This window comes from Bufo gargarizans, chromosome 1, assembly GCF_014858855.1.
Source record: "Bufo gargarizans isolate SCDJY-AF-19 chromosome 1, ASM1485885v1, whole genome shotgun sequence".
In the NCBI taxonomy this organism is placed as follows: Eukaryota; Metazoa; Chordata; class Amphibia; order Anura; family Bufonidae; genus Bufo; species Bufo gargarizans.
Window position 1 is genome coordinate 353,826,450 of NC_058080.1, and position 17,442 is coordinate 353,843,891.

The 17,442-nt window shown below is 43.1% G+C and overlaps 1 protein-coding gene across 2 annotated transcripts in view; it reads left to right on the forward strand.

The window, feature by feature from the left end:
• LOC122919690 (disintegrin and metalloproteinase domain-containing protein 10-like) overlaps positions 1 to 17,442 on the forward strand; it is a 293,071-nt gene that overhangs the window by 258,712 nt on the left and 16,917 nt on the right. For both annotated transcript variants that reach the window (XM_044268875.1, XM_044268879.1), the window contains one exon: positions 9,618 to 9,714. In XM_044268875.1, the coding sequence (XP_044124810.1) occupies positions 9,618 to 9,714 (97 nt within the window). The remainder of the gene's footprint in view (positions 1 to 9,617; positions 9,715 to 17,442) is intronic.

Here is a 17,442-nt window from a genome sequence, read left to right on the forward strand (position 1 = left end):
TGCCAGCCAATGATCGTGGCTGGCAGGTTGCTGATTTTTAAAAAATCCAATCAAAGTGCCAGATAGCAGATCATATTAGTAAATATGATCTGTTATATGGCTGCCTGCTCCTCTGCTGGTTATTTTCGTCGGTTGGATCCAGCAGAGGAGCAGGCTTCACAGTGAGTACACCAAACACTACACTATAGCCCCTGATCACCCCCCTGAACCCCAATTAACCCTTTGATCACCCCTGTCAATCACAAGTGAAAAGAAAAAAGTGATCAGTGCAAACTGTCACTTTTTTTTTTCACTGTTATTGACCGTTAGGTTTTAGGTATAGTTTAGGTCCCTTGGTTAGGTAGTTAGCGCCCAGCCCACCGCACCGCAGTCCGTTATTCGCTGATTAGCGTATCGCTAATCAGCATTTGTACTTTTATAGTATCTGGAAGTGATCAAAACTGATCACGGTCAGATCTATAATTGTATTAGTGTCACTTTAGTTCGCCCTCCATCCAAAACGCAGTGTTTGCCCGATCAGGCCTGATCGGTCGCCCACACCTGCCCCACCGCAGTGACAAAAAAAATATTTTTTTTTGATCACTGCACATTCACTTTACACGCACTGCGGCGATAAAAAAATCAGTTTTGATATTTTTTATCAACCGCAGCGGCCTCCGGTACTTCGCTAGCCTCCCCTTTGTAAGACAGGCTTGCTTTTTTTTTCTTGGGTAGTCTCAGGGAATACCCCTAAATTTATTTGCCCACATGTCTAACAGGGGGTATTCCTCTGAAGAGGCCTACAGGCTTCTGACCCAGTCGGATGAGGAGTGGGAACCCTCATCTGATGAATCCAGCGGGTCAGAATACGAACCTGTAGAAAGCAGTGGCTCTCTGACCCAAAGTTCGGACGAGAAGGCTGAGGTCCCTGATACCACCAGGCGTACCCGGCCCCGTGTCGCTAGACCGCAGGTTGCGCAGGATCCGCTTCAAGAGCAGCAGAGTGGGGCTGGTGCTGTCGGATTACGTGGTGAGGCATACACCAGCAGCCCAGCCCTCCCTGGACCTAGTACCAGCACTGCCGTACAACCTGGTGAAGTAGCGAGCACCAGAAGGGCAGTTGAAGCTGGTACGGTGGCACGTGCAGTAGTGACCCCGTCGCAGCCACCGCAAAGACGTGCCCGTAGAGCCCCTAGAATCCCAGAGGTGCTGGCAAACCCTGATTGGCAGTCCCCAGCTTCAGCCACACCTGTAGTTTTCCCTTTCACTGCCCAGTCTGGAGTTCGGGTTGAGACGGCTCAGATCGGTTCGGCCCTGGGATTTTTTGAGCTGTTCTTGACTGCGGAGCTTTTAGACATAGTTGTGGCCGAAACAAACAGGTATGCCACACAATTTATCACCGCTAACCCGGGAAGCTTTTATGCCCAGCCTTTCCGGTGGAAACCAGTCCAAGTTTCCGAACTTAAAACTTTTCTGGGCCTCCTCCTCAACATGGGCCTGACAAAAAAGCATGAATTGCGGTCATATTGGTCCACGAACCCGATTCATCACATGCCCATGTTCTCTGCTGCCATGTCCAGGGCACGTTTTGAGGCCATCCTGCGGTTCCTGCACTTTAGTGACAACACCGCCTCCCGTCCCAGGGGCCACCCTGCTTTTGACCGGCTCCACAAAATTCGGCCCCTCATAGACCATTTCAACCAGAAATTTGCAGATATTTATACCCCAGAGCAAAACATCTGCATAGACGAGTCCCTGATACATTTTACCGGGCGCCTTGGCTTCAAACAATACATCCCAAGCAAGCGCGCCCGGTATGGGGTCAAATTGTATAAGCTCTGTGAAAGGGCCACAGGCTATACCCACAAATTTCGGGTCTATGAGGGAAAAGATCAGACCCTGGAGCCGGTCGGTTGCCCTGACTACCTGGGGAGCAGTGGGAAGACAGTTTGGGACTTGGTGTCACCCTTATTCGGCAAGGGGTACCATCTTTATGTGGACAATTTTTACACAAGTGTGGCCCTCTTTAGGCATTTGTTTCTAGAACGGATTGGCGCCTGTGGTACCGCGCGAACTAGTCGCGCGGGCTTCCCCCAACGGCTCATTACCACCCGTCTTGCAAGGGGGCAGAGGGCCGCACTGTGTAACGAAGAACTGCTCGCGGTGAAATGGAGAGACAAGCGTGACGTTTACATGCTCTCCTCCATTCACGCAGACACGACAATACAAATTGAGCGAGCAACCCGTGTCATTGAAAAGCCCCTCTCAGTCCACGACTATAATCTCCACATGGGAGGGGTCGACTTCAATGACCAGATGTTGTCTCCGTATTTAGTTTCCCGACGCACCAGACGCTGGTATAAGAAGGTGTCTGTATATTTAATTCAATTGGCTCTGTACAATAGTTTTGTTCTCTACAGTAAGGCTGGGAGAACTGGATCCTTCCTCAAATTTCAGGAAGAGATCATCGAGAACCTCCTGTATCCAGGAGGTTCCGTGGCCCCAACCACCAGTGTAGTTAGCCGTCTACACGAGCGACATTTCCCCAATGTCGTTCCTGGTACCTCAACCCAACAGTCACCCCGAAAAAGATGTCGTGTCTGTAGCAGGAGTGGAATAAGGCGTGAAACCCGCTATTTCTGTCCTGACTATCCGGACCACCCTGCCCTATGCTTTGGAGAGTGTTTCCGGAAGTACCACTCACAGGTACACTATTAGCATAGGGATCATCTCACCAGGACAGGCACACAGGGCTATTAGGGCCCATTCACTCACTGCTGCTGCAAACGTCTCCTTTCACATGGGACAAAGTGCATAACGCACTTCGCCACATCTTTGGGCGATTTGCGCTTTGCACATTGACCCATGGGGAAGGAGAGGTTTGTTCTATAAAGGTAAAAAAAAAAAAAAAAAAAAAAAAAAAAAAAACACACCAGTAAGCAAAAAGGTTAATTTTCAGTTAAAAAAGTTAAAGTTTATATGTTCTGTTGCAAAGTTAATAAAATTATTGCGTTGCGGCCTGGTTTTTTCTTTTTTTTTTTTTCTTTTTTTACCTTCCAGGTGGACCAACCGATTGACCAGCTGCAGCACCGATGTGCATTCTGACAGAAGCATTGCGCTGCTGTCAGATTACACGCAAGTCGGTGTATGCGGCGCTGCAAGACGGGATTTTCTCCTCTGCAGTGACAGATACGTTTGCCGAGGCATACGAGCTGAGGAGGAGGCGGCGTTCCTATGCTTTGGCAAGCACTTTGTATATATATATATATATAAAAAAATAATAATAATCCCGGCAATGATTTATTCATCCACATCGATTGATGTGAATGGAGAAATCTGGTTTGCCAGGGCATACGAGCTAAGTGGGTATGGATGTAGGGCGGAGCTCCTATGTCCTGGCAGACACCTTTCCCCTCCATTTTTTTTTTTTTGGCAGAGATTTTTTCATCCACATTGATCGATGCGAATGAAGAAATCTGTGCCGTTCATTTTTTTCTTTCAGCCCAGAGGCTGAACGGAAAAAAAAAATCTCATTACCTGTATGCTCAATATAAGGAGAATAGCAGAAACTCCTAATGCTGGCCATACATGTAATGATTGCGGAGACCCTCAAATGCCAGGGCAGTACAAACACCCCACAACTGACCCCATTTTGGAAAGAAGACACCCCAAGGTATTTGCTGAGGGGCATATTGAGTCCATGAAAGATTTAAATTTTTGTCCTAAGTTAGCGGAAAGTGAGACTTTGTGAGAAAAAAAAAAAAAAAACAATTTCCGCTAACTTATGCAAAAAAAATAAAAATTCTATGAACTTGCCAGGCCCCTCATTGGATACCTTGGGGTGTCTTCTTTCCAAAGTGGGGTCACATGTGGGGTATTTATACTGCCCTGGCTTTTTAGAGGGCCCTAAAGCGTGAGAAGAAGTCTGGGATCCAAATGTCTAAAAATGCCCTCCTAAAAGGAATTTGGGCCCCTTTGCGCATCTAGGCTGCAAAAAAGTGTCACACATCTGGTATCGCCGCACTCAGGAGAAGTTGGGGAATGTGTTTCGGGGTGTCATTTTACATATACCCATGCTGGGTGAGAAAAATATCTTGGTCAAATGCCAACTTTGTATAAAAAAATGGGAAAAGTTGTCTTTTGCCAAGATATTTCTCTCACCCAGCATTGGTATATGTAAAATGACACCCCAAAACACATTCCCCAACTTCTCCTGAGTACGGCGATACCAGATGTGTGACACTTTTTTGATGCCAAGGTGGGCAAAGGGGCACATATTCCAAAGTGCACCTTTCGGATTTCACCGGTCATTTTTTACAGATTTTGATTGCAAAGTACTTCTCACACATATGGGCCCCTAAATTGCCAGGGCAGTATAACTACGCCACAAGTGACCCCATTTTGGAAAGAAGACACCCCAAGGTATTCCGTGAGGGGCATGGCGAGTTCCTAGAATTTTTTATTTTTTGTCGCAAGTTAGTGGAATATGAGACTTTGTAAGGAAAAAAGAGAAAAAAAAAATCATCATTTTCCGTTAACTTGTGACAAAAAATAAAAAATTCTAGGAACTCGCAGTGCCCCTCATGGAATACCTTGGGGTGTCTTCTTTCCAAAATGGGGTCACTTGTGGCGTAGTTATACTGCCCTGGCAATTTACTGCCCTGCTCAGAAAGTCAGAGCTGTTTCAAAAAGCGGAAATTCACATTTTTGTACCATAGTTTGTAAATGCTATAACTTTTACCCAAACCATTTTTTTTTTTGCCCAAACATTTTTTTTTTATCAAAGACATGTAGAACAATAAATTTGGCGAAAAATTTATATATGGATGTCGTTTTTTTTGCAAAATTTTACAGCTGAAAGTGAAAAATGTCATTTTTTTGCAAAATGACAAATTGATTAATAACAAAAAAAGTAAAAATGCCAGCAGCAATGAAATACCACCAAATGAAAGCTCTATTAGTGAGAAGAAAAGGAGGTAAAATTCATTTGTATGGTAAGTTGCATGACCGAGCGATAAACGGTGAAAGTAGTGTAGTGCCGAAGTGTAAAAAGTGCTCTGGTCATGAAGGGGGTTTCACCTAGCGGGGCTGAAGTGGTTAAGGTTCCGGCGTATGAGTCCTCCTACCACCAAGGTCGGCTCATACAGATAGGAGACAGGGTCAGCGTTAGGGACGCAATAGGAGGTGACCTGCTCCCTAAGTCTGTGGTCCCGGCCAAGGGGTAACCCTACCATCTCCTGGCACCGCACGGCTGGGGGTTTCCCCCACCGCCAGCCGTGACACATGCATCACTTTATGTGGTAATAGCTTTGGAACACTTTTACTTATCCAAGCCATTCTGAGATTTTCTCGTGACACATTGCACATCATGATAGTCATATATTTTAGTCAATATATTTCACCTTTATTTATGAAAAAATCCAAAATGTACCCAAATTTTGGAAAAATTCACAATTTTCCACATTTCAATTTATTTGCTTTTAAAACTGAAAGTGATACCTAATAAAATATTTATTACTTAACATTCCCCATATGTCTACTTTATGTTTGCATCATTTTGGAAATGTCATTTTATTTTTTTAGGACGTTAGAAGGCTTAGACGTTTAGAAGCAATTCTTAAAATTTTTAAGAAAATTTCCAAAACCCACTTTTTAAGGACCAGTTCAGGTCTGAAGTCACTTTTGTACCATAGTTTGTAAATGCTATAACTTTTACCCAAACCATTTTTTTTTTTGCCCAAACATTTTTTTTTTATCAAAGACATGTAGAACAATAAATTTGGCGAAAAATTTATATATGGATGTCGTTTTTTTTGCAAAATTTTACAGCTGAAAGTGAAAAATTTCATTTTTTTGCAAAATGACAAATTGATTAATAACAAAAAAAGTAAAAATGCCAGCAGCAATGAAATACCACCAAATGAAAGCTCTATTAGTGAGAAGAAAAGGAGGTAAAATTCATTTGTATGGTAAGTTGCATGACCGAGCGATAAACGGTGAAAGTAGTGTAGTGCCGAAGTGTAAAAAGTGCTCTGGTCATGAAGGGGGTTTCACCTAGCGGGGCTGAAGTGGTTAAGGTTCCGGCGTATGAGTCCTCCTACCACCAAGGTCGGCTCATACAGATAGGAGACAGGGTCAGCGTTAGGGACGCAATAGGAGGTGACCTGCTCCCTAACTCTGTGGTCCCGGCCAAGGGGTAACCCTACCATCTCCTGGCACCGCACGGCTGGGGGTTTCCCCCACCGCCAGCCGTGACACATGCATCACTTTATGTGGTAATAGCTTTGGAACACTTTTACTTATCCAAGCCATTCTGAGATTTTCTCGTGACACATTGCACATCATGATAGTCATATATTTTAGTCAATATATTTCACCTTTATTTATGAAAAAATCCAAAATGTACCCAAATTTTGGAAAAATTCACAATTTTCCACATTTCAATTTATTTGCTTTTAAAACTGAAAGTGATACCTAATAAAATATTTATTACTTAACATTCCCCATATGTCTACTTTATGTTTGCATCATTTTGGAAATGTCATTTTATTTTTTTAGGACGTTAGAAGGCTTAGACGTTTAGAAGCAATTCTTAAAATTTTTAAGAAAATTTCCAAAACCCACTTTTTAAGGACCAGTTCAGGTCTGAAGTCACTTTGTGGGGCCTACATAATGGATACCCCCATAAATGACCCCATTGTAGAAACTACACCCCTCAAGTTACTCAAAACTGATTTTACAAACTTTGTTAACCCATTAGGTGTTCCACAAGAATTAAAGGAAAATGGAGATGAAATTTCAAAATTTCACTTTTTTGGCAGATTTTTGAGGGTTAACAGCCAAACAAAACTCAATATTTATTACCTTGATTCCGCGGTTTACAGAAACACCCCACATGTGGTCGTAAAGTGCTGTACGGGAACACGGCAGGGCGCAGAAGGAAAGGAATGCCATACTGTTTTTGGAAGGCAGATTTTGCTGGATTGGTTTTCTGAACGCCGTATGTTTTTTTTTTTTCTGCCGATCGTCTTGTGTAGGGGCTCGTTTTTTGCAGAAAGTGTTGAGGTTTTTATTGGTACCATTTTTGGGTACATAGGATTTATTGACCATTCATTATTACACTTTATGGGGCAAGGTGACCCAAAAATTGGCTGTTTTGGAACAGTTTTCATTTATTTCGTTTTAAAGCGTTCATCTGAGGAGTTAGGTCTTTTTCTTATTTATTTCAGTTTTACACAATAATAGCATTTCTGAAACCCCAAAAATATTTTTGTGTCTCCATAGCCATAGCTTTTTTATTTTTTGGGTGCTTATTTTTTGAGGGATGAGGTGACTGTTTGATTGGTACTATTTTGGGGGTCATAAGCCTTTTTGATCACTCGCTGTTGCACTTTTTGTGATGTAACGTGATAAAAAATGGCTTTTTTGGCACTGTTTTTTTAATTAATTTTTATGGTGTTTATCGGACAGGGTCTATCATGTTATATATTTATAGAGACGGTCGTTACGAACGCGGTGACACCTAATATGTGTATTTTATAGAAAAAAATAATTTTTTATAGGAAAAGGCAATTTATTTTTTTAATTTACATTTTTATTTATTTTTCATTTTTATTATTTTCACTTTCTTTTTTTATCAAGTCCCTCTTGGATCATGAAGATCCAGTGGGGCTGATGGCTGTACTATACTTTGCAATGCTGTTGCATTGCAAAGTATAATACTATTAGATGCCCTGTAGGTGGCAACAGCGGACGCTTTTGCAAAGTGTCCGGTTGCTATGGCAACCATCGGTTGCTGCCATCAGTGCGGCAGCCCCGATGGTTGAGAGAGGGAGCTTCCTCCCTCTATTAACCCCATGGATGCCGCAACCGCACAAGGACACTATCTGATTTCAGAGCCTGAAACCAGCATTTTAACACTGCTGCGATCCGATCCGTCAGAACTGTGACTATGGATTTGATTAGGAGGTGTCCTTCTTTCTTCCCTAGCTTTCAGGCCTTGTTCCTTGTTTCCTCTCCTTCTTCCTCTGGTGTGGTGTCTCCCTCCCAAACACGGGCGTGACATTATAAACTGCCAAACCGTCATTTTTTTATTTTTATTAGAGTGCAGCCATGGACCTGATTGCTGCACTGGCAGAACAGCTACAGGGTCTATCTTTGGAAGTATCTCATCTCAACACGACCATCTCTGAGATCCAGAGAGTCAGAGACCACAGGTTGTTGGTCCAGGTGGTGGTGGTGGTGGTTACCAGATCTGTCTTGAGCCTAAAGTTGCTCTCCCGGACAGATTCCCTAGCTTTCAAGCCTTGTTCCTTGTTTCCTCTCCTTCTTCGTCCGGTGTGGTGTCTCCCTCCCACACACGGGCGTGGCATATATTTTCAAGCTTGTGCTTTCCTCAGACCCTGCAATCTTGCACTGAGCGTTGGACTGTCCCTCCTCTGCAGTAATGCCCACCTGTTGTCTATTTGCAGCACTGTGAAGGAAGCACTGCTTACTTATAATGCCCCCATACAGATTTGTCACCTTACTGCCAAGCCTGCTGCCTGTTACTAGTGCTTCAAGTGAAGCACTGCTTACTTATAATGCCCCAATATTGTGCTGTCCCCTTACTGCTCTACCTGCTGAGAGGGTAGCACTGCTTACTTGCTGGGGCTGGAGCTTCCCTGCTTGTCACTGAGATGGTAAGTCGATCTGTGCTTTATGAAGAAATGCTGGGCTATCCTAGTTGACTACTATGCATTCAAAGAACACCATGAGGGTAGTGATGCTCACTTGCCAAGGCCGGAGCAGCGCTGCCTGTCACTGTGATGCGAAGTCAATCTGTGCTCCATGATGAAATGCTGTGCTATCCTAGTTGACTGCTTTGCATTAAAGCAACACAGCACTTCAGTGTCCTTTAAATGCACAGTAGTCACAGCCTTTAAACATGTGCCAAATGTATCAAACAACTTGCAACATTTCATAAATCTGATGCAAGTTACAGCAACACAGACTTCAAAAATTCCTGTCTTAATAAATCCCCCCTCCATAGTGTACAAAGTTTGTATAGTACATAAAGAGTTTGAAAACAATTACCTTGATTTACTAAAGTGTCTGCGAGCATTTATCTATCTAAAAAGTGGTGCCAATTTGCACAAGTTTGGTACTACTAGGATTTGTATACCTTTTATCCAACTTGCTGGGTGGCAAGGGGGCAGAGATTAGCCTTAGTCCTCGGGTGTTACATTTTGTGCTAAAATTGTTCACAATTCTGGTGTATAATTATATCTCAAAGTAAATCCTTATTCACATGTCATTGATTTCCATCACTGATTACGAGCCAAATCCAGAATTGTATCCTACGCAGGCAGGTATAAGGGAAAGATTTGTACCTGTTCTCTGTTTAGAGCTGCACCTGGTTTTAGCTCAAAATCACTTATGGAAATGAATGACCAAACATTGACTGTGTGAATAAGGGCTCATGCACACATACATATTTTTTCCCTGCATATGATCTGCATTTTTTGCGGGTCACATACGGACCCATTATCTTCACATTCACAATTTAGTTTGTCTTTAGGATTAGTAAATCTGGGCCACTGAATCTGCATAAAATTGATTTATACTGTACATGTATTTTCCTATACTTTATTATATAGACACGATGGTGGGCTGTTCTTCTGATTATTTTGACGATGGGAGCAGTGATGGCTGGAACAATATTGATATTTGGTCGGACTCTGGACTCTAATAAAGGTAAATTATAAACCAGAAAAGCACGGTGAAAGCAAAAGAGCATATTTGATATGCACAGTGTAAACTCAAGAGGACCTTTCACTGATCCTAAGAATACAGACATGGAGAGCGGCGCCCGGGGATCTCACTGCACTTACTATTATCCCTGGGTGCCGCTCCGTTCTCCCGGTATTCCCTCCGGTATCTCCGCTAACTAAGTTATAGTAGGCAGAGATTTCAGTCACTAAGTTATGGTAGGCGGAGTCTGCCCTTGTTCTGCTGTAGCGCTGGCCAATCGCAGCGCAGAGCTCACAGCCTGTGAGGTTATTTTCTCCCAGGCTGTGAGTTCTGCAATGCGATTGGTCAGCGCTACAGCAGAACAAGGGCAGACTCCGCCTACTATAACTTTGTGACCGGAGATACCGGAGGGCATAGCAGGAGAACGGAGCGGCGCCCAGGGATAATAGTAAGTGCAGTGAGATCTCCGGGCGCCGTTCTCCATGTCTGTATTCTTAGTTCACAGTGTCATAATCGGTGAAAGGTCCTCTTTAAGTATGTATATTTTGACATACATATTACCTTAGATATGTGTGTAGGCTTTCCCATATATTTTGATAGTGCTTAGTGCAGTGTTACTGTGGGAATCCCCTTTGTGATACGGTTATCAGGCCCCTCTGTTTTTTCCCTCTTATAGGTGTTATACATTAATTCAATCTAACTTTCTAATATACAAAAATCATAAATTATGCCACAAACCTCATAGCATAGCTTATAGTTTAAAGAAATTCCACGGCACTCCCAGGATTGTGAATCAAATGTATGGGTCCGGATTCTGTGCAGGTGCAATGCGTTTGCATCACGCTTTGCACCCGCGCGGAATTCTCGCTCGTCAGCAAGGAGCCTAAGAGTTTTGCACCTTTCCAATAAATATGGCACTTACTCCAGCACAATTCAGATTAAGATCGTGTTTAGGAGCGCGTCTCTTCTATCTGTGCTCCCATTGTGACTTACCAGCATGATTTGTATGGTCGATGGGGCGTAACAGACCCTGGTCTCATGGGTATATTGCGTATGCCTGTGTTACGTCGACTGGTGGTATAGTATAGAGGGGGACATGTACTAGTGAAGGGACATCCATGAGGTTCCCTCATAGAAATCACATAGGGATATTAATGAAGCAGTCGCTCTGAATAGGAACTGTGGTTTTAAAGAGTGGTAGATTGGATAGTTGGCAGAACAGTTTTTCATAGGCCTGTCCATTCATATGTATAAATAAATAAAAAATATATATACAAATATGTGATAAATACATAATAAAAGCAAAAATTAAACAGTGATAATAGGATAAGATAGGAGGGATACAGGGAACCCCCCTCACACCTATGAGCTCACCACGTTCCCTCCAATGCAAGGAGCCAGTTGTCTGCTAGACCCCTCTATCGCTAATAATATAACTGTGCACAAAACATCGACACACTATCACTATTGACAATTCTATCTCAGGAGCGACAGCCTTGGTTACTTTTTTAGACCATGCCCAAAAATCACCACCCCTATGATCTGTAACAAGGGATCTAGCAGCCAAATACTCCCCCCAAAAAATATCTCCTCACTCATCACCCAATACTACAAACCCACTCCGGGAAAAAGAAAATTAGAACACGAGGATGTAGGGGAGGCCAGCAAAAAAGGAAAGCCAGTCTAGACAAAAAAGACCTTCCTCCCCCCTCGGAGAAAAAAAACCCCAAAAGATTCTGCATCAACAGTAAACCTTTCCTCCCATACACTAACAACAGCTGAAAACAACTTACTACAAAAAGGGCTTTCATTCTGCCCATACAACCCTGTCGATCCATTTGAGCTATACCTAGATATGCAAAAATTTAGGAGAAACCTGACGATAAAAAGACCTTTCGAATTCAAAAACACTGAAGAAAATAAAAATAAAAATAATTCTGACATTTTGAACGAACCTTCTGCATACACACATCAAGAAGGTTGTCCTAAATTACATTTTTTCCCCCTTCAAAGCCAGGGATACTTCATACCAACATTTTTTGCTATAGTATCCATGGACATAAGAAAGATGACATCCAAATCCAAACCAACAACCCTTGGCCACGTTGAGAATCTAGTGAGCCAACCCAAAAACAAAACCAATAACCCCAAAGAAAAGTGGGAGACACACATATAAAATATATGTATTTATTGAGACATGATCACATAACAAACAATATATGAAACATAAGGCACAAGTGTACAGGAGGGGGGGAGACCTCATGTAAGGAGGTCAGATACAACCTCTCTTCAAAACACCCAACTGGCAGGGAAAGATATGTCACAGCCCTAGGTATACATCAGCATGAAAATTGTGAGAACTGTAGGTTCACTCAAAGTAACATGTACTGTTATGTATGTTGCATGCACAGAAAGATAAATTTAAAAATGTACAAATAGCACAAGGCAAAGTAGCCCACCCAAAAACCTGGGATGGCCGCATAAGGTATGCACATAGCCATTGAACTGTACATTACAGACAGAGGCAAGTGTGCCAAGTGCAGGTGGTAATGGAGATATAAAATGAAATGTAACAACTAACTGAGCAAAACAACAAAACATGTATGTTCTGCTTCGCGCTATTGACTGTTGTATAACACTAGTCAGACAGCTTAACAATAATTCAGAAGTCAAGAAACGTGAGACATCAGATCTGTTTGTATTCTCTTTTCTGAATAACTTTGTAAAACTACAATATAAACATAAACAAAACATATGTATCAGTACATTACATATAATACAGCAGCCTCACTTCATCAGTGAGAGTACTCACAGACAATTCCACCATTAGTCCAGGAATAAATCAAGAGCTCCTCTGCATGCAGCCTGCAAGATCCAGGAGCAGTGATGAAATGGAGGAAATACAGTTCCAGGTTAAAGGTTACTGCCTCTGACAATACACTTCCTGTAAAGTTCTGGCGAAGTAGAAACTAACTTTGACCACTAGATGGCAGCAACGTCAAACATAATATTTCAGTACAATCTTTACAGCACATTATAATGCAAAATAGGCGGAACACTCCCTGTCTGGCATAATTATTATGTCACTACCTAAATAACTACTGCTATGCAGAAAAAAACATATAAACAGGAAATGGAATCCTAGCTAATCTGAAACCAAAACTATGACGTCAGTTATAGGTCTAAGATACATTTTGGAAGTCCCATTCTTTGCAATCTTGACCTCTACCTTCCTAACATTGCCATCCCTGCTTGGTAGAGCATTGACAATAAGTCCTACAGGCCACTCGTTCCTGCTCTCTTGGCTGTCCTTCAACAGAACAACATCACCCACTTTTACATTTGGGCGATCCTCAGTCCATTTCCTACGGCGTTGCAGATTCGACAGATACTCCCTCTTCCATCTTTTCCAAAAGGTGTCTGCCAAGCATTGTACTTGCTTCCATTGTTTAGCATGAACTTGTGTTGTACTTATGGTTGCGGATGGAGCAGACAAAGAGTTCACCTTTTGAGTCAACAACATTGCTGGGGTAAGGACCATAGGTGTATCTGGGTCTGAGGACACAGGAACTATAGGCCTGGCATTCATAATAGCTGTAACCTCTGCCATAAAGGTGCTTAAAGTCTCATGGGTCAAGTGAGCAGTTTTAGTTTGTAGCAACATAGCGTCCAAGATTCGCCTGGCAATACCTATAAGTCTCTCCCAGACACCACCCATGTGTGAAGAGTGTGGAGGATTAAAGACCCATGTACATCCTCTGTCTTGGAGAAAGTTTTGCAATTGTGATTCGCTGGCACAAATGTTAAGTTCCTTGCAGGCTCCTACAAAGTTTGTTCCTCTGTCAGAACGGAGCAGTTTTACTGGGCCACGAATTGAGAAGAATCTCCTCAAAGCATTAATAAAGCTTGATGTTGACATGGTTTCAAGTAGCTCTATGTGTACAGCTCGGGTGGACAAACAAGTGAAAAGGACTGCCCATCGTTTACTGTCTGCGCTGCCTCCTCTAGTGCGGCGGGTTAAGACAGACCACGGACCAAATACATCTAAGCCCACATTGGTGAAAGGTGGTTGAGCAATTACTCTGTCCTCTGGTAGCTCTGCCATCTTTTGACTTTGTAACCTTCCTCGCAGCTTGCGGCAGATGACACATTTGTGTATAACAGCTGATACCAAGCGTTTGCCACCAAGAATCCAGAAACCTGCGGATCTAATTGCACCCTCTGTGATGTGTCGCCCTTGGTGAACTACTTGTTCATGGAAGTACCTAACAAGCAGTGTTGCAATGTGGTGATTATAAGGTATAATGACAGGCTGTTTCTCTTCCTCTGAAAGTTCTGCAAGAGACAAACGTCCACCTACTCTCAACAACCCATTTTTGTCTAAAAAGGGGCTAAGCTTCCTAAGACGGCTTTGTTTCGGGAATGTCTTTTGTTTTTTGATGCAGTCAATTTCCTTCTGGAAATGTTTGTTTTGAACAGAAGAGATTATAACAGACTTTGCCTGAGCAAGTTCTTCTAGATTGACTTGTTCATGGAAACTTTCCCACCTTCTGACCTGATTGCTGCTGGTTTCCCTCTGGAAGGTTTTAGCGACATGGATGAGTCTGGCTAGGGTCTTAACTAATATCTTCCAGCAAGAAAATCTATCAAAGCAATGTGAGTGAAGTGTGGCTTCAGAAGCTCTGGTACTGAAGCTTGTAATCTCAAATCTGATTTCAGGGTCAGCTTCGGGCTCCATGAGTGGAAAAGTATTAGCAGTGTCTATATCCTCACAGTGTGGTTGGTACAGAAAGGTTGGGCCTGAGAACCAAATAGAGTTCTGAAGGCATGCTGCTTGAGTAGGCCTAGTGGCATAATCTGCAGGGTTTTGATCTGTAGATACATAGGACCACTGATCTGGATGTGTAGACTGCCTGATTCTATTCACTCTGTTGGAGACATACAGATAGAACCTCCTAGTGGTGTTGCAAATGTACCCTAGGACAGTCTTGCTATCAGTGAAGAATTTCACAGCATCAAAATCAGTGTCTAGTTGATCTGTGATTAGCTCAGACATTTCAACTGCAAGTACAGCAGCACACAACTCTAAACGAGGAATAGTGTGGGCTGGTTTTGGGCTTAATTTGGACTTTCCCATGACAAATCCAACACGACACACATTTTCTGCATCAATTACTTTCAAGTAAGCTACTGCACCTATGGCTGTAGTGGATGCGTCTGAGAAGATGCATAGTTCTTTCCTGCAAGCTGATGATAGAGATATGGGCACATAGCATCTGTCTATCTTTAGGTGCTCTAACGCTTGCAAGGATTCTGTCCATTGAACCCACTCACTTAGTCTCTCTTGTGGAAGCAATGCATCCCCTTCATTTTTCCCAGATGACAGTTCACGAACTAAGGCCTTACCTCTTATTGTCACAGGTGATACAAACCCTAGGGGATCATAGAGGCTGTTTACGGTGGATAGAATGCCTCTACGTGTAAAAGGCTTTTCCTCTGAAGAAACTCTGAAAACAAAACTATCATTTTCTAGATCCCAACTCAGGCCTAGGCTTTTCTGCAAGGGAAGGGCGTCTGTACCTAGGCAAAGATCTTTAAGGTCCTTAGCTCTGTCTGCTACAGGGAAGCCTTCCATTACTTTTTGGCTGTTGGAAGCGATTTTATGAAGACGCAGATTGGATTCTGCCAGCATTTGCTTTGCTTTACTGAGGATGGAGATTGCATCTTCAGGTGTGCTAGCAGAAGCGAGTCCATCATCTACATAGAAATGTCTCAATACAAAGTGTTTGGCTTCTTGTCCATAGCACTCCGCATTTTTCTGGGCAGCCTTTTGCATGCAGTATATAGCGACGGCAGGAGAGGGGCTATTGCCAAATACATGCACTTTCATTCTGTACTCGACAATTTCTTTGTCTATGTCATTGTCTTTGTACCAGAGAAAACGTAGAAAGTCTCTATGGTCTTCTCTGACAAGAAAGCAATAAAACATTTGTTGCACATCTGCTGTGAAAGCAACAGGCTCTTTTCTGAAGCGCATGAGGACACCTAGCAAGGTATTGTTTAGGTCAGGGCCACTCAACAGTACGTCATTTAAAGAGACTCCTTTATACTCTGCGCTGGAATCAAAAACTATTCTGATTTGGTTAGGTTTGTGAGGATGGTAAACACCAAACATTGGTAGATACCAGTGTTCTCTGTCTGTCTCAAGTGGTCCTGCAACTTCAGCGTGATCATTGTCTAGCATCCCCTTAATGAATTCAGTGAAATCTCTTTTCACTTCTGGCTTTCTCTGCAGTGTTTTGCTGAGTGAATGCAAACGCTTCATGGCTTGCTCCCTGTTACTAGGCAAAACACGTCTGGGTGTGCGAAAGGGGAGAGGAGCCACCCAACTGTGATTGTCATCTTGGTAGGCCTCTTTATCCATAATCTGCAAGAAGATCTGGTCTTCTATAGAGAGGGCCTGTTTATCATCATCTTTAGTTTTCTGAAATACTGTTATCCCTAGATTGTCTGTCTCAATGTTGGAGTTGACTTCTTCTTTACCATATAGTGTAGAAAAGTCACAGTGTTGTGTTGACCTGCCAAAGCTTTCCTTGACAATGAAGTTGTTGTGACAGGGACTGAGAAGGGATGTGCGTCCATTTGTTAACACAGACGTCTTCAAAGTGCTAACGTTGTCAGGCTGGTGCACTGTCCCCAGGCAAACTTCTCCTACAATGACCCACCCCAGGTCCAGTCTCTGTGCATAAGGGGCATTATAAGGTCCATTGATTTGCTGGCGTACCTTGTGTACCTGAAGGATATCTCTTCCAAGAAGTAGAAGGATAGAAACATCTGGCTCAACAGCTGGGATTAGGTGAGCAATTGAGCGGAGGTGGGGGTGGTGATGAGCTACTTCTGGAGATGGAATCTCAGTTTTGTCATCAGGTATCATGCCACACTCTATTAGGGTAGGAAGTGGGAACTGCACTTTCTTATTGAAGGATTCAATGGTAAAGTCAGTAGCTCTTCTCCCTGTGGTTTCAATTGTCCCTGCACATGTCCTTAGAGTGTATGGAACTGCACTTGCCTTAAGGTTAAAGATATCAAAGAAATCTGACTTTGCAAGGGATCTGTTACTCTGTTCATCTAGCACTGCATACATTTTCACCGCCCTTTCTCTCTTGCCAGTGGGATACACAGTCACTAGACAGATTTTAGAGCATGATCGTGCGCTCTTGCCTTGTCCACATACTTCGGTGCAATTGGACATTACAGAGGAGAGTGAGGTCTCTTGTTGCTCCCTGCCCTGATCTTTCCTGGGTTCTACAGTCTCTAGTGGGGCAGGAGCAGGGCCGGGGTGCAAAGCTGCAATATGTCTCTCACTGCCACATTCTGTACATTCTACTGGTATTTTGCAGTCTTTGGCAATGTGATAAGTAGATCCGCAGCACTTGAAACAGATGCCGTTTTGTTTAAGGAAGGACATCCGCTCTGTGATGGGTTTGCTTCTAAAGCCTTTGCATTTCTTTAGTGGATGTGGTTTTTTGTGTATTGGACAATGTCTCTCAGGGTTTTCTATGGTGTGTACCTTGTGGGTGCTTTGGTAGTCTGTGACTTCTGAAGGTACAGCTGTTTTGTGTGTGGATACATAGGTCCTACCGTGAGGTCTGTGAGGTCTCTCTGGTCTGTGTGATTGATTGCTGCTGGTGGTGAAGGCGAAACTGGGATCACTTCGGATTTTCGCTTGCT